Raw genomic sequence first — 23,120 nt, 5'->3', positions numbered from 1 at the left:
GTTTGATTCCACATACTGAAATGCTATGGCTTTTTAACGTAGTCCTAGCGTAGAAGTGTTTCAGATGTAGTTCTTGTAGAGAAGTATTAGATGACATTTTAGGTAATTGGTTATTTTTATCCTTATGCATTATTTTAGCTGTTTGAAGATGAACTATATCAGCTATATAACTATATCAAGTTGACGTATTTGTGATTTTAGAAATAAGGAGTTAGTATGTTGTCTGTAGGCGGCATTATGAATTATCCTTACTGTCCTTTTTTGCAGTACATTTAGCGAGTGAAGATTGCTTTTATAGTTTTAGCCCACATTTTGTTGGCAATTTCACTACTGTGTTTTGTGCAATGACAATAAAGGGAGTCTATCTATCTATCTCTCTATCTCTCTCTCTCTCTATCTCTCTCTCTATCTCTCTATCTCTCTCTCTATCTCTCTATCTCTATCTCTCTATCTCTCTATCTCTATCTATCTCTCTATCTCTCTCTATCTCTATCTCTCTCTATCTCTATCTCTCTCTATCTCTCTCTCTCTCTCTCTCTCTCTCTCTCTCTCTCTCTCTAGCTCTCTCTCCCCTTATCTTATCTTATCTTATCTTATCTTATCTTATCTTCCATACAATAAGTAAGATATGGTAGAACCAGAGAGCAATAAAGAGCGCTGAGTGATTTCTAATTGAGAACAAATTTTGCTTTTGTTCAATATTGAAATGTTTCTTGCCACCTTATGTTGTATATTTGTAATATGAGGCTTCCAGATCATTTTTTTATATATATATAGACTTCTTCTATCGACTCGTTGAGTTTTTTTTGTAGTCTACCCAAATCTTCCCCTTATTTCCTGTCATGTTCTCAGGCTTTGACCCCCATATGGCACCTGGAGCTCAGCAGCATACTAAAAAGGAAACTACCCTGACGTCTGAGCCCCGAGAAACCCATGTGACTCTTTCCAAAAGCACATGCAGCACCAAAGTGACCCCGTTGACCAATACGACCACTTCCAAATTGCCGACATCTGCGGCAGGTACATTTGGATTCACAAGCAGCCCGAAATTGATTGACGCCAAGGCATTGACTATAAATGTCGACAAAAACACAGCCAGCGTCGCCCACAAAACGAGAGAATGTAACAATTCCTCCAGCACCGCGCTGAATGTGGCAAAAACCCAAAGTGCTTCCAAGTCTGCAGCAAACACCAAGTCCTCAGTACCTATCACCAAATCCACATCAAGCACGCCCAACGCAGTCTGTGCTGCGACAAGCTCTCATTTCACCGCAGCAACAATGGCTGCCACCAAGCCAACTGCACCCACCACCAGTTGTAATACAACATCCATAACCAAGAACACGGCACCTACTACCGATGCTGCAGTGACGTCAGCCTCCACTAAGACCATACCAACTACTCTACTGGATTTCAGTAGTGTGACTGCAACAAACTACAATGCAACTTCAAACGTAACCAAGAACGCGGCACCTACTACCGATGCTGCAGTGACGTCAGCCTCCACTAAGACCATACCAACTACTCTACTGGATTTCAGTAGGGCGACTGCAACAAACTACAATGCAGCTTCAAACGTAACCAAGAACGCGGCACCTACTACCGATGCTGCAGTGACGTCAGCCTCCACTAAGACCATACCAACTACTCTACTGGGTTTCAGTAGGGTGACTGCAACAAACTACAATGCAGCTTCAAACGTAACCAAGAACACGGCCCCTACTACCGATGCTGCAGTGACGTCAGCCTCCACTAAGACCATACCAACTGCCACTAGTAGCACAAAATCCAGTTTCGTGATTGCAAAGGCGACAAAGACCGCTGCGCCGACCGCTTCCTGTGATGCAACAAGTCTGCAACTGTCTGCAACGCCTACCACCGGTTCGATCACAACTTCCTCTCCAGCAGCAACAACCACCAAGTCTGCAACAAGCCATCAAAGGACTGCACCGCCGAGCTCAGTCGCTAAAGCTCCACCCACAACGTCTCCATCACGACACCAGAAAGCACCAGAAGGCAGAACAGGAGCGGAGGCCGCATCGAATGAAACGCAACCCCACCCTCGCAGAGCATCCACGGGCACGTGTGAAGTCCCTTGGGGAACTGCACAGGGGGAAAGGAGAAGTTCGGAGAAATCCACACACACGATCGTCACGCTTGGAGCGACTGCAGATCGAAGTGAAAATGCTAAGAAAGTACTTGTGAAGGACACCGGGGGGTCTAATTCGGATGCAGAACCAAGTATGCAGAAGAGTAACCTTTGTGCCAGACAGCCAATCAAAGCCAAGCCATCACAAAGCAAGGTCAAGCCAAGTCTTCCTAAAATTGGTGAGTGTTTTTTTCTTTCTTTTAAAAATATGCAAATGAATCTTTTACTCTTTTACTTTGCGCTTCATTTTAGGCTTAAGCTACATAGTTGTGGTGAACAGCGAAGGAAGGAAGCAGTCCTACTGCACTTTGTGCCGCATCCGATTGGAACGGTCTAGTCACCCACTGGAAAACTTTCATCAGTATAACTATGTGGTGTGTACGTCCTCACAAGTCGGCCATGTTCAAGTCCAAATGCTATCACAACAACTGTGTTTTCATTTCTCAAACAAGAAATTAAGGTTCCCGGACTTGAATGATGAGCAGATGATGAGCATCAACATGGAGATGTTTGTGAGCAGCATGGCTACGGTAGAAAAGTGCGTGGGACTTCGGTCCATCCAGGTGAGTTTGTGCTTTTTAACTACTAGTTGGGTCATTAAATGGTAATGGTAATGGTTTAATTTCATTTGAACATGCATCAGATTACAATTGAGTGCATCCCATAATCAGTTCCCAGTTCCACATGTCCAAAAGGAGTAGGAAGAAGCAAAGCTCATTAAATCCTACCCCTCCATCTGGTACTTTTACAATCAGTAACTGTTACATTTGTTCACTTCCTGCTTTCATAATATAGTATAAGTTTTTTGTTGTTGTTTTTTTTTAATTAGATTTTTATTTTTACTACTATTTTTATTTTTATTTGTATCCCGGTTTCCTTCCACATTCTAAAAACATGCTATTGTAATGGTTTAATTTCATTTGAACATGCATCAGATTACAATTGAATGCATCCCATAATCAGTTCCCAGTTCCACATGTCCAAAAGGAGTAGGAAGAAGCAAAGCTTATTAAATCCTACACCTCCATCTGCTACTTTTACAATCAGTAACTGTTACATTTGTTCACTTCCTGTTTTCCTAATATAGTTTAAGTTGGGTTTTTTTTGTTTGTTTTTGTTTTTTGTTTTATTTTTTAAATTTAATTTTTTTTTAATGTTTTTATTTTTATTTTTACTACTATTTTTATTTGTACCCCGGTTGCCTCCCACATTCTAAAAACATGCTATGGTAATGTTTAATTTCATTTGAACATGCATCAGATTCCAATTGAGTGCATCCCATAATCAGTTCCCAGTTCCACATGTCCAAAAGGAGTAGGAAGAAGCAAAGCTTATTAAATCCTACCCCTCCATCTGGTACTTTTACAATCAGTAACTGTTACATTTGTTCACTTCCTGCTTTCCATAATACGGTTTAAGGTTTTTTATTTTATTTATTTTATTTTATTTTTGAAATAATGTACCTCGTACCGAAGTAGGAGGTGATATGAGCATCCAATGCCATAATGTGTACCATAGTAAGTGTCAATATAGTGATATATATAGCACATCATGACTGGTTCAAGACTCTTCATCCTTGTATTTAGCAAACATCAACTGCTTGTATTGTTTCTTGAATTGGCTCATCGTTGTGCATTGTTTGATTTCCTTACTCAATCCATTCCATAGTTTGATTCCACATACTGAAATGCTATGGCTTTTTTATGTTTATGTTTTAAATGTTCTAAAGGATGTGCTTCTGCTTTGTCATTTGATTAGACGATAGACGTGACAAACGACCAATACAATGAGCTGTCTGATCTTCCAGAAGCCGAAGGTAAAAAAAAAAAAAAAAAAGTAAAAGTCGTAGCCAGACTTCTTAATCAGCATTGGTCTCTCCTCCAGCTTTACACAGATTAGAAACTGACTTCCGAGTGCCACCATGCTCCAAGAATAGCACTTCATTGGCTTTAAGACGACGGGTTTCCACTTCCCCGTCACAGGACTTTTCAAGCCCAGAATATGGTAACTGTTTTTATGAAAGGCGTCATGCATAGCCAATTGTACTTACCGCCAGACTGATACGGGTACTTTTGTTTAGACACGCTACAGGACAGGTTTGAGGCCATTACAGAGTCCGACACTGAAGTCAAGGCCCAAACTCCTGGTAAGTACTAAATACAGTTAATTTAAAACACTCTGTCCTCCCTCTACTCCAAATTGGTGGGAAAATGCTAACGTTTATTCTCTGGCATATTGGGTTGGAGAATAGTTCAAGATCTTTAGACTGGTCGTGAAGCTAAGATACTAGTAGAGTCGTATCATATTCCACTGAAATGTCGTCCTTCTCTAAGCAGAATTAGACTTAGAACCTGAACACACCAGCGTTGCTCTTCCACTCGCTGACCCGGAGCCTGCTGAAGCAACCGAATCCCGAGTGGAAATGGACACATCCAAACAGCAGCAGGGGATTGGAGATTGCGGTTTTAAGTCTGCCAAGGCGACTCAGGAAGGCTGTAATGACCGGTCAACATCTGCATCCCTGGGACCAGATCCGTCTCCAGCTTCAATGACCACAAAGGAGCGGAATCTGGAAGTCTCTGATGAGAAATTACCATCATTGTTTCTGGTGCCGGATCAGTCTGCTGATTCTGTGACCAGAGAACAACCGAATCTGGAAGTCTCCAATGGGAAGTCCTCATCAGTGTTGCTGGTACCGGACCCACATCCTGCTTCAGTGACCATAGAACAACAGAATCTGAAAGTCTCCAATGGGAAGTCCTCATCAGTGTTGCTGGGACCGGACCCACATCTTGCTTCAGTGACCATGGAACAGAATTTGGAAGTCTCCAATGGGAAGTCATCAGTGTTGCTGGGACCGGACCCAGATCCTGCTTCAGTGACCAGAGAACAGAATTTGGAAGTCTCCAATGGGAAGTCATCAGTGTTCCTGGGACTGGATCAGTCTGCTGCTTTAGTGACCAGAGAACAACAGAATCTGAAAGTCTCCAATGGGAAGTCCTCATCAGTGTTGCTGGTACCGGACCCACATCCTGCTTCAGTGACCAGAGAACAGAATTTGGAAGTCTCCAATGGGAAGTCATCAGTGTTCCTGGGACTGGATCAGTCTGCTGCTTTAGTGACCATAGAACAACAGAATCTGAAAGTCTCCAATGGGAAGTCCTCATCAGTGTTGCTGGGACCGGACCCACATCCTGCTTCAGTGACCAGAGAACAGAATTTGGAAGTCTCCAATGGGAAGTCATCAGTGTTCCTGGGACTGGATCAGTCTGCTGCTTTAGTGACCAGAGAACAACAGAATCTGAAAGTCTCCAATGGGAAGTCCTCATCAGTGTTGCTGGGACCGGACCCACCTCCTGCTTCAATGACCACAAAGCCATGTAATCCAGTTGGAAGCTGCCAGAATGCTGAAAGACCGTCCAGTCTGTATGAATGTAACCAGGGAAGAGATGCCCCCTCCCAAGTGCCCCCTCTTTCAGGTAGGTTCAGTTTAGGGTTGGGCGACATGGACCTTAGCATGTATCCCAATATTTTGGGCATGTATCACCCTAAGACGATATAATAAATCAGCTGAGTCTTATATAAAAAGCTACAAACATGAATCCATACAATGAAATGCAATGAAAGACATCAACCCCTGATCTTCCATTTATGGTAATGGTTTAATTTCATTTGAACATGCATCAGATTCCAATTGAGTGCATCCCATAATCAGTTCCCAGTTCCACATGTCCAAAAGGAGTAGGAAGAAGCAAAGCTTATTAAATCCTACCCCTCCATCTGGTACTTTTACAATCACTAACTGTTACATTTGTTCACTTCCTGCTTTCCTCATATAGTATAAGTTGTTTTTTTTTGTTTGTTTGTTTTTTGCTTAAATTTTTTAATTTAAAAAAAATATTTTTACTACTATTTTTATTTTTATTAATTTTTATTTGTACCCCGGTTTCCTCCCACATTCTAAAAACATGCTATGTTAATTGGTAATGGTTTAATTTCATTTGAACATGCATCAGATTACAATTGAATGCATCCCATAATCAGTTCCCAGTTCCACATGTCCAAAAGGAGTAGGAAGAAGCAAAGCTTATTAAATCCTACCCCTTCATCTTGTACTTTTATAATGAGTAACTGTTACATTTGTTCACTTCCTGCTTTCCAAATAAAAATTTTGATTTTTTTTATTTTTTTATTATTAATTTTTTATTTTTGGTCACATACCAAAGTAGGAGGTGATATGAGCATCCAATGACATAATGTGTACCATAGTAAGTGTCAATATAGTGATATATATAGCACATCATGACTGGTTCAAGACTCTTCATCCTTGTATTTAGCAAACATCAACTGCTTGTATTGTTTCTTGAATAATGAATAATAATAATAATAATAATAATAATTCATGCTCCATAAGAGGAGGTTCGCCAACTTCCACGGGAGGAGGGGGTTTAATTAATACTTTCCTTCTCCTCACGGTGACAGCATTTCATTCACATTAGGTATCAATACAGTGTGACGCAGCGTGCAGTCATCAAATCTACATGTTTACATTTATCGATTTATGTCATTTTATTATTTGAAGAATCGCCCAATCCGAGTTCTGTTTTTACCCCATCAAACCCTAACACGATTCCTGATTAATTACCTCGTCTTCGCAGGCAATGCAAGTAATTTGCGCACGTTCTTGTGGGTGAGGGAACGGTCCAGACAGCCAATCGTAGGTGAGTATGAGCATCCCTCTCATGATCTCTCGTCGCGAAGCAGTCATGTTAATGATGGTGTGCCCCGATCAGGTCTGTCGACTGTGTACGAGTGTCGTGGTGCGTCTGGGGATTCGCTCTACTTGTGCAAGACCTGCAGTCAGAAACTCCGCGTCAGTGACATCTGCCAGCATGTGGTCGGCTCGGACCACCAGGTGAACTACATGGTAAGGGCTCGCAAACGCAAAGTGTGGACTGAGTTGCTCCCGTGTATGAAATTCATATTTCTTCTTACAGCTAAGATCATATCCTCAGTTTATGGATAGATTTTGGGGTGATAATGATCTGCAACCAGAGATGAAAATGGAACTCTTAAAGGACGTCGCTGATGCGGTCTCCAGGCAAGAGCAATCGAAGGGGATGGATGCAAAGGTAGCGTTCAGGTGCCATCGCTAATGCATGCTACATACACCAGGTGCTAATTGTTTTTCCTTTTTCTCCTTCAAAGGTGTGTTTTCTCCTTCAAGACGTGTATGACTATGTTTGGACCGCACCCTTCGATGAAGGTAACGACCTAGGTCGCTTATGACTGACTTCATATCATATATGAGCAAACACCGTATCAACTTTTCATTTCTATGGTCAAAGCTCTTGACGTCCTGCAGAACGGACAGCCTGTCATCGCATTGACGCAAAACGGTGAGTCTTGCCATTTCTGGAGGACTTTGGTTTTTCCTCGATCTTTTGCATGTCTGGTAATGGTAATGGTTTAATTTCATTTGAACATGCATCAGATTACAATTGAGTGCATCCCATAATCAGTTCCCAGTTCCACATGTCCAAAAGGAGTAGGAAGAAACGAAGCTTATTAAATCCTACCACTCCATCTGGTACTTTTACAATCAGTAACTGTTACATTTGTTCACCTCATGCTTTCGATAATACAGGTTAATAATAATAAAGTTTTTTTTTGTTTTTTTTACTTTATTTTATTTTAAAAAATTAATTAATTTTTATTTTTTAATTGTATTTAATATTTTTTAATTTTGTAAAAACAATATATATATATATATATATATATATATATATATTTTTTTTTTTTTTTATCACGTACCAAAGTAGGAGGTGATATGAGCATCCAATGCCATAATGGGTACCATAGTAAGTGTCAATATAGTGATATATATAGCACATCATGACTGGTTCAAGACTCTTCATCCTTGTATTTAGCAAACATCAACTGCTTGTATTGTTTCTTGAATTGGCTCATCGTTGTGCATTGTTTGATTTCCTTACTCAATCCATTCCATAGTTTGATTCCACATACTGAAATGCTATGCTAACGCTAACGTAGTCCTAGCATGTAAGTGTTTCAAATGTAGTTCTTCCCTGAGATCATATTTCTCCTCTCTTGTAGAGAAGTACTGGATGACATTTTTAGCTAATTGGTTATTTTTAGCCTTATGCATTATTTTAGCTGTTTGAATATGAACTATATCAGCAAGTTGAAGTATTTGTGATTTTAGAAATAAGGAGTTAGTATGTTCTCTGTAGGCGGCATTATGAATTATCCTTACTGACCTTTTTTGCAGTACATTTAGCGAGTTATTAGCTTTAAAGAGCAGGAATCTTAATAAAAGTAAACTTTTTTCTCCACTTTGTCTCGTAGAAAGAAGCCAGAAATCAAAAGAACGGATTGGACATTTGGATGTGAATGTCATTCAGTCCGTGGAGCCTTCACTCTCTGCAGCTAGCATGTCCCCGGGTCCCTCAGACATAGAAGGACACAGAAGGTCCATTTCAAGTCCCATCTCCAATACAACACCTGTTGTATTGCCACAGTCCACTTCAACGTATGCGCCTATCTCAAGGACACCACCTGGGTCTCGACAGGTTAAAGAGGAATGGGTGCCCACGGAGTGCGGGGTGCCCACGGGGCGCGGGGTGCCCACGGGGCGCGGGGTGCCCACGGAGTGCGGGGTGCCCACGGGGCGCGGGGTGCCCACGGGGCGCGGGGTGCCCACGGGGCGCGGGGTGCCCACGGGGCGCGGGGTGCCCACGGGGCGCGGGGTGCCCACGGGGCGCGGGGTGCCCACGGGGCGCGGGGTGCCCATAAGCGTCTCAAAGACTCAGGCTCAACTGAAAAATGAACCGGCCCTGGCAGAATCAGCTGATCATGGAGATCTGCCCACGGAGTGCGGGGTGCCCATAAGCGTCTCTAAGACTCAGGCTCAACTGAAAAATGAACCGGCCCTGGCAGAATCAGCTGATCATGGAGATCTGCGCACGGAGTGCGGGGTGCCCGCAGAGTGCGGGGTGCCCATAAGCGTCTCTAAGACTCAGGCTCAACTGAAAAATGAACCGGCCCTGGCAGAATCAGCTGATCATGGAGATCTGGACAACCTCTCGAAAACAAAGCCTCGTTCTCAAGTGAAAGATGAAATGACGCTCTTGGATTCCAGATCGCCTCCAGCGACTGTTCCTGCGCCCAAGACGCCGCCTAGTTTGCGAATCAAAGATGAATTAGTACTTTCGGACAGCGAGTCACCTGTAGCCGCTATTCCCGTCTCCAAGACGCCCCCAAGAGTACAAATAAAAAGTGAATTGACGGCCTCAGAATGCAGATCAACACCTCTTGCTGAGAAACGGTCGAGTTCGGACCCTCTCGCAACCGTCGGTTCAATTCGTCAAGATGAATACCTCCCTACCAGGAAGAGAAAAGCTCACAAGTCTCTCGGGGAACTTTTTAGAATTTGGTCCAATAAGAAGAAAATGGATGATCCTCAGCCAGCCAAATGTACAGGCCACTCCAATGTTGATCCTGTGGGGCGTCGTACCCTCGGTGATCAAGAGGTCTCCATGGTAGAAATCCTCAACGCGGGTACCAAAACTGAGTCTAAGAAACAAATTGCCGACAGCCCTGACAGCTCTTCCGCCACGCTTTCTGTTGCTACGACAACGACAACATGGTGCTCAAAGTCTGTGCAGACCGTCTCCACCGCCGCTCAAGATACCAAGGGATTGGATTCATCGAGTTGCAAGTTTGAAAATGATCCGTCCACAAGACCCGTGTCGGGCGACAACGGCCCTTCACGGGTTTATACATCCATACGAGAAAATCCCTTGGTTATTTTGACAGAAGACAACGCAACTGGCACGGACTCCGCCTGGCTGGGTGATCTTCAACCCCAAAACCAGCTGATTGATGCTTGTGTGAAAACCAAGCAAAGTCTTGCTCAGCTACCGCAACCTCGAGGCAGCACAGACGACTCGGAAGCTTTTCTGTATCAAAGCGCCGTTTGTGTGAACGGTATCGGTACGGAGTCAAACCCTCAGGGAAGTGGCGCAACGGCAGGACCTACTAGGACTCCGCTACCAGACTTGGGGGGCTTTGGTTTCAGTTGGACCACAAATGCTAACACAGTACCCACAGGTTACTCTGTGCCTAGTAACGCAGTACCCACAGGTTATCCTGTGCCGAGTAACGCAGTACCCATGGGTTATCCTGTGCCGAGTAACGCAGTACCCACGGGTTATCCTGTGCCTAATAACGCAGTACCCACGGGTTATCCTGTGGCTAACAGTAACGCAGTACCCATGGGTTACCCTGTGCCTAGTAATGCAGTACCCACGGGTTACCCTGTGACTAATAACGCAGTACCCATGGATTATCCTGTGACTAATAATAACGCAGTACCCACGGGTTACTCTGTGACTAACAGTAACGCAGTACCCATGGGTTACCCTGTGCCTAGTAATGCAGTACCCACGGGTTACCCTGTGACTAATAACGCAGTACCCACGGATTATCCTGTGACTAATAATAACGCAGTACCCACGGGTTATTCTGTGACTAACAGTAACGCAGTACCCACGGGTTACTCTGTGACTAACAGTAACGCAGTACCCACGGGTTATCCTGTGACCGACAATAACGCAGTACCCACGGGTTATCCTGTGCCTAGTAATGCAGTACCCACAGGTTACCCCATTCCTAGTAACGCAGTACCCAGGGGTTACCCTGTGCCAAATTCCAATACTTCATACGTGTCCCAAGACGGCCACTCAAGCGTCCCGCTGGCAACGAGGTGGTTGAACCCACAAATGCAGCATTGGATCCAGCAGTACTCGACCTGGGCAGGACCAGTGCAGACCCCTGAAAACGTCACCAATGGTGCCACCTACTTGTGTCCCGTTCCTTTTGCTGCCACGGTGTCGTACTCCAGCCATTCCCTGCTGCTGCAAGACATGAACGTGCACGGGAACTTGTCTTCATCGCAGTACAAGACACCATCACAGTTGCCTAAAAAGGACGGAGGTTGTTCCAGTGCTTTATGACGTGTGTACTATATTTACAGTTACACTACCTGTCTGGAAGGAGAGACGCGCTCCGTTACTCCTTCCTTTTAATGTTTTATGTTGCACATCAGAGTCTCGTGTTCTTTTGTATTTTACAGTATACACCTTCGCTGTGTATGTTTACGTTGACGCACCTTATTTTAAAGTATTTCTGGAAAATAAATGGAACTTTCTAACGAGTCTTGGTGAGATTTGACTGTGTTGCTTTAGTTAAATGGCCTACTACCTCTTTACCTAATACTACGTCATTCTGTGTACCCAATACTAGCTCATTCGCGGTACCCAATACTAGCTCATTCCCGGTACCCAATACTAGCTCATTCCCGGTACCCAATACTAGCTCATTCGCGGTACCCAATACTAGCTCATTCCCCGTACCCAATACTAGCTCATTCCCGGTACCCAATACTAGCTCATTCCCGGTACCCAATACTAGCTCATTCCCGGTACCCAATACTAGCTCATTCCCGGTACCTAATACTACCTCAATACTACCCCCTAAATAATTTGATATTTTTTATTGATTAAAAAAAATTATAAAAAAAAATAATCTCAAATTTCATATAATAGGACAAAAGCAGGCTAATAAACAAACCAATAAGCAGGCTAATACTAGCCTACTACTACTACTACTACTAGTAGTAGTAGTAGTAGTAGTAGTATTGGGCTAGTATTAGTATTAGCTAGCTAGTATTAGGCTAGTATAAGTAGGCTAATACTAGCCTACTAGTAGTAGTAGTAGTAGTAGTAGTAGTAGTAGTAGTAGTAGTAGGCTAGTATAAGCTGGCTAATATTAGCCTACTACTACAAGTAGTAGTAGTAGTAGTAGGCTAGTATAAGCTGGCTAATATTAGCCTACTAGTAGTAGTAGTAGTAGTAGTAGTAGGCTAGTATTAGCCTGCTTATTGGCTTGCTTATTAGCTTGCTTTTAGTAGTAAAGCCTATCATTCGTCTTCTTCTTCTTCTACTAGTAGTAGTAGACACTGGCGTGCCTCTTTTATTTTGAAGGCCTGATGTCACCAGAAACAGGACATGACTACGATATTTCCGGAGTGTTTCCGAGCGAACCGGAAACACTGCTTTGCCAGATTTTGAAAAGTGAAAGTCAAAATACAGGAGAGCAAAATACGATAGTTTCCCAGTGAAAACGGGAGTGCTAACGACTGTTTTTATAAAAAGTAAACTAGTCCAAAAAGTGCGTTATGGATGGTGTCTTTTGCGCATGCGCCCCCTTGAAAGACGGAAGTGTATGAAGTAGACGCTGGTTGCCAAACTTTGTTGTCCATGTGGGTTTCGATTTCCCGAAGAAACGATAAGATTCTAAACCCTTCTTGCTGACTGCACACGGGGGAAGTCAAGTAAGTAACAACTTAAAGGCTCGTTTTCTGGTTGGTTTGTTTTGGTTAAAAAAAGAATAAACGTCGTCTCGCGACATGATGAGGATGAAACGTAGTTTGATGTTTCAAACAAGCTAGCAAACTTGCTCTTGCATACAGATTTCTCAGTTTACACATTTCTCAGTTTGGTGAAGATTATATTAATTAGTTGATTACTTTTTTTTAAATAAACTAATAAATTTGAATGATTCTGTAGTTTTTGACCACGTAGCAACAGGTCGGCTGTGATACGCCGCAAATTGGAATATTTCCACACCATTCCACTTTTCGATGGAAATTTAGAAGCCGGACGCTTGGCATGTTCCACGGGATCCACGCGAAACTAAAAAGCTGGCAATAAAACACTTATTTGACACAGTTTTTGGACACTTGCTTCCGTTTCTGGTCGTTTGGATTCAGTCGGTTGTGCGTTGGGATGGCGGCGCCATCTGGTGGACAATGAAGAAGTTGCAGGGATGCCCAAGTTACTCATTAGATTAACCTGTATCCAAATATTTCATTTTTTTTCTCAAATAATCTTTGGAAATTTTCTGCTCCTTCAGTTCTGCTATTTCAACTTTATTTTTTTTTACATTTTCTTGTAATATTTGGACATTATTCTAATAACATTATGACTTTTTCCTCAATTTTTTCCCCCCAAATGTTTGTTTTTTATTATAATTTAAAAAAAAAAGTTAAAGTCTAACATTTAAATTTTATGCTATGCTAATGATATTTTTGTTGGAAAAATCACGACTTTGTCATGAGATTACAGCTTTTTTTTCTTAATATTTTGACTATTTTTGTAATTTTGTTTCCATTTATGCTGTTATTTTTCAGCTGTTTCTACTTTCTTTTTGTAAATTTTCTTCTTGGAACTTGGACTCTATTCCCATAATCCCATAATTTATTCTCTTTACTTTATGACTTTTTCTGCAACCTAATTTTCCAACAAATGACAACTTGAGTGGTTTTGTTTTTTGTACTTTAAAAAAGCTAAATGTGAGTTGTATGCTGCTATAATGATTTTTTTGTCATAATATGATGTTCATTTTGTAACATGGCGACCTTTTTGTTTTGTTTTTTTGTTGATTATGACTTGATTTTTTTTTCTTTCTTGAATATTTCAACTCTTGAACTTGCTTTTTTGTTTGTCATACTAGTCAAACTTTACAAAAATAATGGGATAAATATGATTTTTTAATATATTTCACGTCTATGCTACTAAAGTGATCTTTTTCCTTAATATTCCGAGTTTAGTCTTGCAAAACTGCAACCTTTTCTCTCTCTTTTCCAGCTGATTTTTCCATTTTTGATGCTGTTTTCTTGTCGAATGCTACTTTTAAAATGTGCGACCCCGGATTAATGGGAGCTGACGTGTTCTTGTATCGGATCTCCTTCTTGTGTGTGCGTTGATTAGGAATGTTGTGTCGTCCTGACTGTGTGGAGGTCACATTGTTCTGTGCCTGCGGTATCTTATCAGGGTTTTTAGGCACAGCAGGAAGCACCTTGAAGAGACCGGGACGCTTCACTCCGCTTTGACGCCGCTTGGCCATGCAGCCCCGTGCCACTCAAAAAGGTAATGAAAGAATCCGGTGCTTAAAAAAGATAATTAGTGTGCACATATTTGCCTTTTTTTTTTTTTTTTTTCAGCAGTCTCCAGCGAGCTGTTTGAGTCCCTGAAGCTGTACTTGAACAACAAGAACAGACTGCAGCCCATCATCGGTGCGTGTCGACGGCCAACTTTGCCATCTATCTTGCTTCCGTGACTTTTGCGTGTTATTTCAAAGACCCGAGTCCGTGTCCGTGTGTCCCCTTTGCAGGGCTGCGCAGCATCACGGAATGCGTGAAGGTGGGCTCGCCCGGCAGGGAGGTGCTCTACCTGTGCGAGGTGTGCGAATGCAGACTCGGCAAAGGCGACATGCGCAACCACATCATGGGGAGCCTGCACAGATACAACTACACCGTAAGTCCCGCCATCGACCAAAGGCCCCCCGACATCATCGATGACGGCCGTCGTCTGTGATGCCCAAGTGACTTTATGATGTCATAACAAGGAGTGTGTTGCCTTCACTCGTCTCACGTACTTGTTGACTACGCGTTTGTGCTCTCGGTCCCTTTTCCTCGTGGACATGATATTGATTCAGACCCGGGACTAGCTCGATGAGGCCGTGTGGTGGATAAGACCAACACTTGGTGTTTCAAAACAAAAAAAAAAAACTACCTAGGAGCTGTAAGTTTCATCTTTAATCTAGTCTTTTTTTTTTTTTATTTCTCGGAGGTTACGAATTGAAGGGACATTTTAAACGTTGCAAATGTGAAAATAGTAAATAGTTCATGGTCTTATATTTGTAAAAAAAAATTGCTATTTTCATGTAAAACAACAATTTTTTTTTATTTCAAGTTGTGGCAACATTTAGTCATCTTGACTAAATATATACGGCTAGATTTGTATCAAAGTAAAAGTTACTATTTCACAAAAAGCATTTTTTTTCCTTGTTGAGAGCTAAATTTTTTATTTTTATTTTTTTAAATCTTTGTTTTTTATTTTTACCGTTTAGCATTTTAGCATCACATAGCTGTTGTGTCCTCCCACCCACTTCCTTTTTTACCAAAATAACAGCGTAATATTCTGAGGGGGAAATAATGTCATTTTAGAGGCATGAACTTGAAATATTAAAGAAAAAAAAAGATGACTTTAAAAAAAAAAAATAAATAAAAAATAACACAAAGTTATGTAAAAGTAAAAACAAAAAAAGCTAATATTCTAAGAATAAAGTCAAGATGATACAGGAATAAAATTAGAATTATGAGAAGAAAATTAAATATTTGGAAATTAAAAACCAAACCTTTTAAATACTAATTCCATTCTTTAGTCATCAGCAGTAGAACTTAGGTAAATTTCAGCTAAATATCAACAACAAATTTAGAAAAAATGTAGAAATTTTTTTTTTAATCCATTTTAATTTAGAAAAAAATTTTTGGGTGAAAAGATACATTTCAAACTTTCACTTTGACACAAATTTATCCAAAATATAAAAATCATGCCACAACATAATTGTTCAAAATAACTATTAATATTAATAACAAATATAACACCAACAAATATTTCCAATTTTCACATTTGGACCCGAACGTGCACGCGTGTGTTTGGTTTCCCTTTGTTTTGCGTAACCGTGTGCACGCTAACCGTGTGCACGCTAACCGTGTGCACGCTAACCGTGTGCACGCTAACCGTGTGCACGCTAACCGTGTGCACGCTAACCGTGTGCACGCTACACGCCTCCACGCTTGCTGCGAGCTCTAATGTTTTTATTTTCAGCCTGTATGAAGTCACGTTACCATGGTAACAAACTGCCATTTTGTCTATTCCAGGGACTCGTGTCACTCGTAATTTTAGAAAATAAAGTCCTAATGATGAACTCGTTTGCTCCCAAAGATGTATATATACTTATACTATATATATATATATATATATATATATATATATATATATATATATATACTTCTACTTCTACTTGTGTACTGACAGAAAGCCTGGTACCCTGACCTGCTGTCTGGCGTCAAGGAGGACGGCGACATGTCTCTGCTGGCCAGGCCGCTCATGGAGATCGCCAGGGCACTGGAGGACAAGGACGGCCCCGGGGACATCAAGGTCCATCTAAGACTTTGACGTGTGTGTGTGTTTGTGTGTGTGTGTGTGTGTGTGTTGGCAACACGTGCCGCAAATGGCGTTTGTGTTTTTGACCAAAGCTGCTGGAGGTGGAGGATGCTGCGTTCCAGAGGATCAAAGGATACAGTAACGGCGAGGGTCAGTCTTATCTCACTGTGACCCCCCCACCCTACCTCACCCCACCCTCGCTTTTTTTTTAATAACACCCTCCCCCCACCACAGCAATTAGTTTGATCAGGCTCCTCACGCATGGACCCGCCCACACCGACACCTCTGCGTGCACGGAACAGGACGACGAGCCGTCCCAGAGGGTGGTCTTGCTGGGTCACGGGGAGGTCACTGTCCCTGGTGCTGAACAGGTTGCCTGGTCCGAGGACGTGGTCCAACAAGCCCCTCCTGCCTGGGTTCAGGGCCATGGGCACAACTTCCTGAATGGCTACAAAGGAGGGAAGCCTCTGATTGGTGAGCTCTTCTCCTCGTCGGTCCTTTGGAGTCTTTTTGGGCACTTGGACACTTCCTTTTTGGACACGTTGGCGTCACTTCGTTTTAGTCAAAGATTCTCAAGGGCGCTGCTGTTTTTAGGAAGCTTCTGTAAAACACGAGTCAAAGATCCTATATAGGAAGGAAGCTGTGCTGTTTTTAATACCATACTGCAAAAAAATGCTAGTCAAAGATCATCCATTTTAATACCATACTGCAAAAAGTGCCAGTCAAAGATCATCCACAGGACTAGAGTGCTGATTTTTCAAAAACACAAGTCAAAGATCCTTTATAGGACAGAAGCTGTGCTGTTTTTAATACCACACTGCAAAAAATGCTAGTCAAAGATCCATTTTTAATACTATATTGCAAAAAATGCTAGTCAAAGATCCATTTTTAATACTATATTGCAAAAAATGCTAGTCAAAGATCATCCATTTTTAATACCATACTGCAAAAAGTGCCAGTCAAAGATCATCCATCTGACTAGAGTGCTGATGATTCAAAAACGCAAGTCAAAGATCCTTTATATGACGGAAGCTGTGCTGTATTTAATACCATACTGCAAAAAAAATGCTAGTAAAGATCATCCATTTTAATACCATACTTCAAAAAATTCTAGTCAAAGATCATCCATAGGACGAGAGTGCTGATGTTTCCAAAACACAAGTCAAAGATCCTTTATAGGACAGAAGCGGTGCTATTTTTAATACCATACTGCAAAAAATGCTAGTCAAAGATCATCCATTTTGATACCATACTGTAAAAAAATTCTAGTCAAAGATCATCCATTTTAATACCATACTGCAAAAAATGCCAGTCAAAGATCATCCATAGGACTAGAGTGCTGATTTTTCAAAAACACAAGTCAAAGATCCTTTATAGGACAGAAGTGGTGCTATTTTTAATACCATACTGCAAAAAATGCTAGTCAAAGATCATTTATTTTAATACTATATTGCAAAAAATGCAAGTCAAAGATCATCCATAGGACTAGAGAGCTAATTTTTCAAAAACACTAGTCAAAGATCATTTATATGACAGAAGCTGTTCTGTATTTAATACCATACTGCAAAAAATGCTAGTCAAAGATCATCCATTTTGATACCGTACTGTAAAAAATTCTAGTCAAAGATCATCCATTTTAATACCATACTGCAAAAAATGCTAGTCAAAGATCATCTATAGGACGAGAGTGCTGATGTTTCCAAAACACAAGTCAAAGATCCTTTATAGGACAGAAGCGGTGCTATTTTTAATACATACTGCAAAAAATGCCAGTCAAAGATCCTCTACAAAGGAGCTCTGACGTTTTTATGAGCAAGTCCAAGATCCTTGAAATGACCCGTTTTTAATCGCCTACTGCAAGAAACGGTGGTCAAAGATCCCGAGTAGTAGAGGAGCGCCGTGCTGCAAAAATGCCAGTCAAAGATCCTTTACATGACAGGAGCGCTGCTTTTTTTCTTTTTTTTATTTTTTATTTTTTTTCAAAATGACCCCAACCCCTCGCACCCCCTTGGAACGTGAAGCGGCCATTTTTATTCCTCTTTTGCCTGGCCTCCGCTTAGCTAAAATGTCCGACGTTGGCTCTGCCGCAGGTCTTCACAGGCTGTCCGAGTGCATGGACGACCACGGCTGCACTTCCTGTTTCCTGTGCCACTGCTGCTGCACGCGAGTCAACAAGCGGGCTCTCGTTGACCACATCAGCAGCCCGGGGCACGTCTTCAACTACCTGGTCAGTGTGTACGTGTGGGGGTGCGTGGGGGTCCGGCTGCAGCAGGGCGACTGGGGTGGGGGGGGGAGTGTGACGCTCAACGAGAAGGTCTGTTTGTAGATGGAAACCCGCCATGAGCAGGTGGAGGCCGTGGGAACCGACCTTCAGAACAATTGGCAGCTTCTGCAGTCGCTGGCCAGGCAGGTGGAACGTGAGGAGGGAAGAGGAGACGTTGAGGTGAAGACCTTTTTTTACTCCTTCATGTTCTTTAACCAAAGGCGTGATCCATGCACCCCAGTTCCTTTGTGTTCTTTAACCAAAGGCGTGATCAATGCACCCCAGTTCCTTTGTGTTCTTTAACCAAAGGCGTGATCAATGCACCCCAGTTCCTTTGCGTTCTTTAAACAAAGTGTCCACAGGTGATCAATGCACCCCAGTTCCTCCCTGTTCTTTAACCAAAGGCATGTTGTGTCTGTTCTTTAACCAAAGGCATGTTGTGTCCACAGGTGATCAATGCACCCCAGTTCATTTTGTGTTCTTTAACCAAAGTGTCCATAGGTGATCGATGCACCCCAGTTTCTTTGTGTTCTTTAACCAAAGGCGTGTTGTGTCCACAGGTGATCAATGCACCCCAGTTCATTTTGTGTTCTTTAACCAAAGTGTCCATAGGTGATCGATGCACCCCAGTTTCTTTGTGTTCTTTAACCAAAGGCGTGTTGTGTCCACAGGTGATCAATGCACCCCAGTTCATTTTGTGTTCTTTAACCAAAGTGTCCATAGGTGATCGATGCACCCCAGTTTCTTTGTGTTCTTTAACCAAAGGCGTGTTGTGTCCACAGGGGATCAATGCACCCCAGTTCATTTTGTGTTCTTTAACCAAAGTGTCCATAGGTGATCGATGCACCCCAGTTTCTTTGTGTTCTTTAACCAAAGTGTCCACAGGTGATCAATGCACCCCAGTTCCTTTGTGTTCTTTAATCAAAGGCGTGTTGTCTGTTCTTTAACCAAAGGCGTGTTGTCTGTTCTTTAACCAAAGGCGTGTTGTCTGTTCTTTAACCAAAGGCGTGTTGTCTGTTCTTTAACCAAAGGCGTGTTGTCTGTTCTTTAACCAAAGGCGTGTTGTCTGTTCTTTAACCAAGGGCGTGTTGTCTGTTCTTTAACCAAGGGCGTGTTGTCTGTTCTTTAACCAAGGGCGTGTTGTGTCTGTTCTTTAACCAAGGGCGTGTTGTGTCTGTTCTTTAACCAAGGGCGTGTTGTGTCTGTTCTTTAACCAAGGGCGTGTTGTGTCTGTTCTTTAACCAAGGGTGTGTTGTGTCTGTTCTTTAACCAAGGGCGTGTTGTGTCCACAGGTGATCAATGCACCCCGGTTCCTTTGTGTTCTTTAACCAAAGGCGTGTTGTGTCTGTTCTTTAACCAAAGGCATGTTGTGTCCACAGGTGATCAACGCACCCCCAGTTCCTTTTGCGTTCTTTAACCAAAGGCGTGTTGTGTCTGTTCTTTAACCAAAGGCGTGTTGTGTCTGTTCTTTAACCAAAGGCGTGTTGTGTCTGTTCTTTAACCAAAGGCGCGTTGCGTCCACAGGTGATCAATGCACCCCCGTTCCTTTGTGTTCTTTAACCAAAGGCGTGTTGTGTCTGTTCTTTAACCAAAGGCATGTTGTGTCCACAGGTGATCAACGCACCCCCAGTTCCTTTTGCGTTCTTTAACCAAAGGCGTGTTGTGTCTGTTCTTTAACCAAAGGCGTGTTGTGTCTGTTCTTTAACCAAAGGCGTGTTGTCAATGCACCCCAGTTCCTTTGCGTTCTTTAACCAAAGGCATGTTGTGTCCACAGGTGATCAATGCACCCCAGTTCCTTTTGTGTTCTTTAACCAAGGGCGTGTTGTGTCCACAGGTGATCAATGCACCCCAGTTCCTTTGCGGCCTCCTAGCTACCAAAAGTTACAACTGGTGTAAGTACGCATGCTTCACCCCGCATCCACCTCCATGTTGTCCATGTTGTCCATGAGCGTAAATTCAACAGCCTCATTGAAATGGTGAACGGGTAAATATTCCACCTACAATCCTTTGAAATCGATGCGACCACTTCTCCTCCTGCCAGTTATGGATGATTACAGCCACCTCTGGTGGTCGAAATCAATAGAACTGGAACTCATCTGCGATGTCCAAATGATCAAGTTTTGCTTGCTCGTGCATGAGCACATGTAAATGAGCGTCAATGTGGTTGCTCCTCCCACCAGTTATTAACTGTATCTTATCTTAACCCCCACCTTGCATGATAAAAGAAGCCGGAATGATTCTCAAAATGCTCGGTCCTGCATGGACTTGTGCGCGGCCATACATGAAGATGTGACACACCATCAAGGCAATCGCTCCTCCCACCAGTTATTAACGATAACCCCCACCTTGCGTGATAAAAGAAGCCGGAACGATTCTCAAAATACTCGGTCCTGCATGGACTTGTGCGCGGCCGTACATGAAGATGTAACACATCATCAAGGCAATCGCTCCTCCCTCCAGTTATTAACGATAACCCCCACCTTGCATGATAAAAGAAGCCAGAACGATTCTCAAAATGCTCGGTCATGCATGGACTTGTGCGCGGCCATGCATGAAGATGTGACACATCATCAAGGCAATCGCTCCTCCCACCAGTTATTAACGATAACCCCCACCTTGCATGATAAAAGAAGCCAGAATGATTCTCAAAATGCTCGGTCATGCATGGACTTGTGCGCGGCCATGCATGAAGATGTGACACATCATCAAGGCAATCGCTCCTCCCACCAGTTATTAACGATAACCCCCACCTTGCATGAAAAAAGAAGCCAGAACGATTCTCAAAATGCTCGGTCATGCATGGACTTGTGCGCGGCCATACATGACGATGTGACATATCATCAAGGCAATCGCTCCTCCCACCAGTTATTAACGATAACCCCCACCTTGCATGATAAAAGAAGCCAGAACGATTCTCAAAATGCTCGGTCATGCATGGACTTGTGCGCGGCCATGCATGAAGATGTGACACATCATCAAGGCAATCGCTCCTCCCACCAGTTATTAATGATCAGTAGGTCCTGATAAATTTTTGCTGCTTTTCGCAGGCATCAAAAGACTTTGGAAGAGGAGCCACCCAAACGCCCGCCGGTGGAAAAAAGCCCACCAAGGTGTGTCTTTCAAAGTCACTCGTCACCGTTTCTTCTTGCTGTCGACTCTTCAACGTGTCTTTGTGCTTCCCCCCCCCCCCCACCTCGTCCCCTCCAAGGTTCAAAGGTCACCAGGCTTCCCAAACAGGGAGCGCGTCACCGGAAGAAGAGCGGGGCGGAGGTGAAAAACACGGTGTTCAAGGTAAGCCTGCCTCTTACTGAAGGTCCGCTACTGCTGGAGAGGACGTCTTTCAGCCGGGACAGCCCACCTGGGTCGCCGGTCCCCTGGGCTGACCCCCAGGAGGAGGAGCCTAATGCGGAGGTGAAGGAGGAGCCCTATTTCAAGTGGGAGGAGCCTGATTTGAACATGGGCTCTGAGCCGTTTACCGAGAACCAGTCTTTGGACGACGATCAGTATGCGCCGGCCGACGTGACCGTCGCTCACTTCGCGGATCAGTCCGACGACATCGGCGAGGGTGCGAATCCCGGCAGACTGACGCCTTTTCAGAAAAGCTCACGGAGGAACTCGAATTCTTGGCAAAGTCCAGCGCCGGTCGGCGAGTGGTCGGCGTACAGTCATGCCTACTCGCACCAGGAGGGGTACGCCCTGGAGTGGCACAACTCATCTCTACCGCACACGGCGCACCCCGGCGCCAACGCTTGTGCCGACGGACCAGACCTTCCCAGTCTCACGACCCAGTATGGCTACCACCCGCAGCCCGCATCACACGCCATCAGCGGCGTTGCTACGGTCACAGCAGGGCACCACATCAACGCGCAAAAGATGCCGCCTCCCTTTGCTTATCCCCCCGCCGCCGCCGCCGTTCACGGCAACGGGACAACGCCGGGACACGGACTCCACTTTCACGGGATCAAGCAGGAACGATATCAGACGTACACGCAATTCCAGAGCGGTCCCGTCCCGGCCGCCCAGACCTACTGGACTCAGCCCGTGGCTTACCAGGCCGTCCAGGGGCAGGGGTACCAGGGTTATCACATGGCGCCCTGGTCGTCTCAGCCCACGACTTACTGTCCACACCCGCCCGGCCACTGGAGGGCGCACCCCGATCCGTCCGTCCCACCCGGGCCAGCTTTCTGAAGCTCTCGTCAGTCCATCCGGTATTTAGCGTTCATGTTACTTCAATGGACACTTTTTTTTTTTTGTATTGACGTGACGTGGTCGGAAGACTATCTCCGATCAGCCTAAGAAAGGCTGATATAATATTGGACATCAGGTATCAGGTGACACCGCCAATATGGCCGTTAGATTTATGACTATGCATAATTGGGCACAGCGCTTCAAAAATATGATTAATGGATGCTGAAGACATCATTTATGCTCACTCTTTATGCTTTATTGCTCCGGTTGCACGCACACTTGTGCATTGTATCAAGAATCACGTTTATTTTGCACCTGGTGGTGCGTTTGTGTGTGTGTGAAGAGATAGAAATTATATTTTCAATTTTTTGTTAACTTTGTATTTCGTATATAAAACATCAGAAGTGTTTGATGCGTTTTTGTT

General features: G+C 43.5%; 2 protein-coding genes across 14 annotated transcripts in view; both read left to right on the top strand.

Moving 5' to 3' along the window:
* LOC131101606 (uncharacterized) overlaps positions 1–11,387 on the top strand; it is a 41,714-nt gene extending 30,327 nt beyond the window's left edge. For 9 of the 11 annotated variants that reach the window (XM_058046895.1, XM_058046894.1, XM_058046892.1 and 6 more), the window contains 13 exons: positions 853–2,328; positions 2,402–2,523; positions 2,602–2,712; positions 3,908–3,965; positions 4,034–4,153; positions 4,230–4,295; positions 4,483–5,628; positions 6,808–6,870; positions 6,943–7,076; positions 7,147–7,281; positions 7,358–7,415; positions 7,498–7,548; positions 8,519–11,387. In XM_058046895.1, the coding sequence (XP_057902878.1) occupies positions 853–2,328; positions 2,402–2,523; positions 2,602–2,712; positions 3,908–3,965; positions 4,034–4,153; positions 4,230–4,295; positions 4,483–5,628; positions 6,808–6,870; positions 6,943–7,076; positions 7,147–7,281; positions 7,358–7,415; positions 7,498–7,548; positions 8,519–11,187 (6,209 nt within the window). In that variant the 3' untranslated portion in view covers positions 11,188–11,387. The remainder of the gene's footprint in view (positions 1–852; positions 2,329–2,401; positions 2,524–2,601; positions 2,713–3,907; positions 3,966–4,033; positions 4,154–4,229; positions 4,296–4,482; positions 5,629–6,807; positions 6,871–6,942; positions 7,077–7,146; positions 7,282–7,357; positions 7,416–7,497; positions 7,549–8,518) is intronic. The other 2 variants (XM_058046893.1, XM_058046902.1) reach the window with 2 other exon arrangements.
* Positions 11,388–12,311: 924 nt separating this feature from the next.
* Positions 12,312–23,103, top strand: LOC131101701 (uncharacterized). Of its 3 annotated transcripts, none has more exons than XM_058047042.1 (12): positions 12,312–12,566; positions 14,068–14,163; positions 14,241–14,309; positions 14,408–14,550; positions 16,117–16,239; positions 16,338–16,395; positions 16,480–16,719; positions 18,336–18,472; positions 18,572–18,688; positions 20,343–20,400; positions 21,556–21,618; positions 21,717–23,103. In XM_058047042.1, exons 2-12 carry the CDS (start codon positions 14,139–14,141, stop codon positions 22,694–22,696), a joined length of 2,013 nt encoding a protein of 670 aa, XP_057903025.1. In that variant the 5' UTR covers positions 12,312–12,566; positions 14,068–14,138; the 3' UTR covers positions 22,697–23,103. The 3 variants fall into 3 exon arrangements, with proteins under 3 accessions (XP_057903025.1, XP_057903024.1, XP_057903026.1); XM_058047041.1 differs by having other exon boundaries at positions 12,313–12,566; positions 14,238–14,309; XM_058047043.1 differs by lacking the exons at positions 12,312–12,566; positions 14,068–14,163; positions 14,241–14,309; positions 14,408–14,550 and adding an exon at positions 14,592–14,817.
* Positions 23,104–23,120: the final 17 nt, after the last annotated feature.

The sequence above is a fragment of the Doryrhamphus excisus genome, chromosome 14 (assembly GCF_030265055.1).
Source record: "Doryrhamphus excisus isolate RoL2022-K1 chromosome 14, RoL_Dexc_1.0, whole genome shotgun sequence".
NCBI lineage: Eukaryota > Metazoa > Chordata > Actinopteri > Syngnathiformes > Syngnathidae > Doryrhamphus > Doryrhamphus excisus.
The sequence above is the reverse complement of the archived record's forward strand: the minus strand, read 5'-3'. Positions and strand labels throughout refer to the sequence as shown.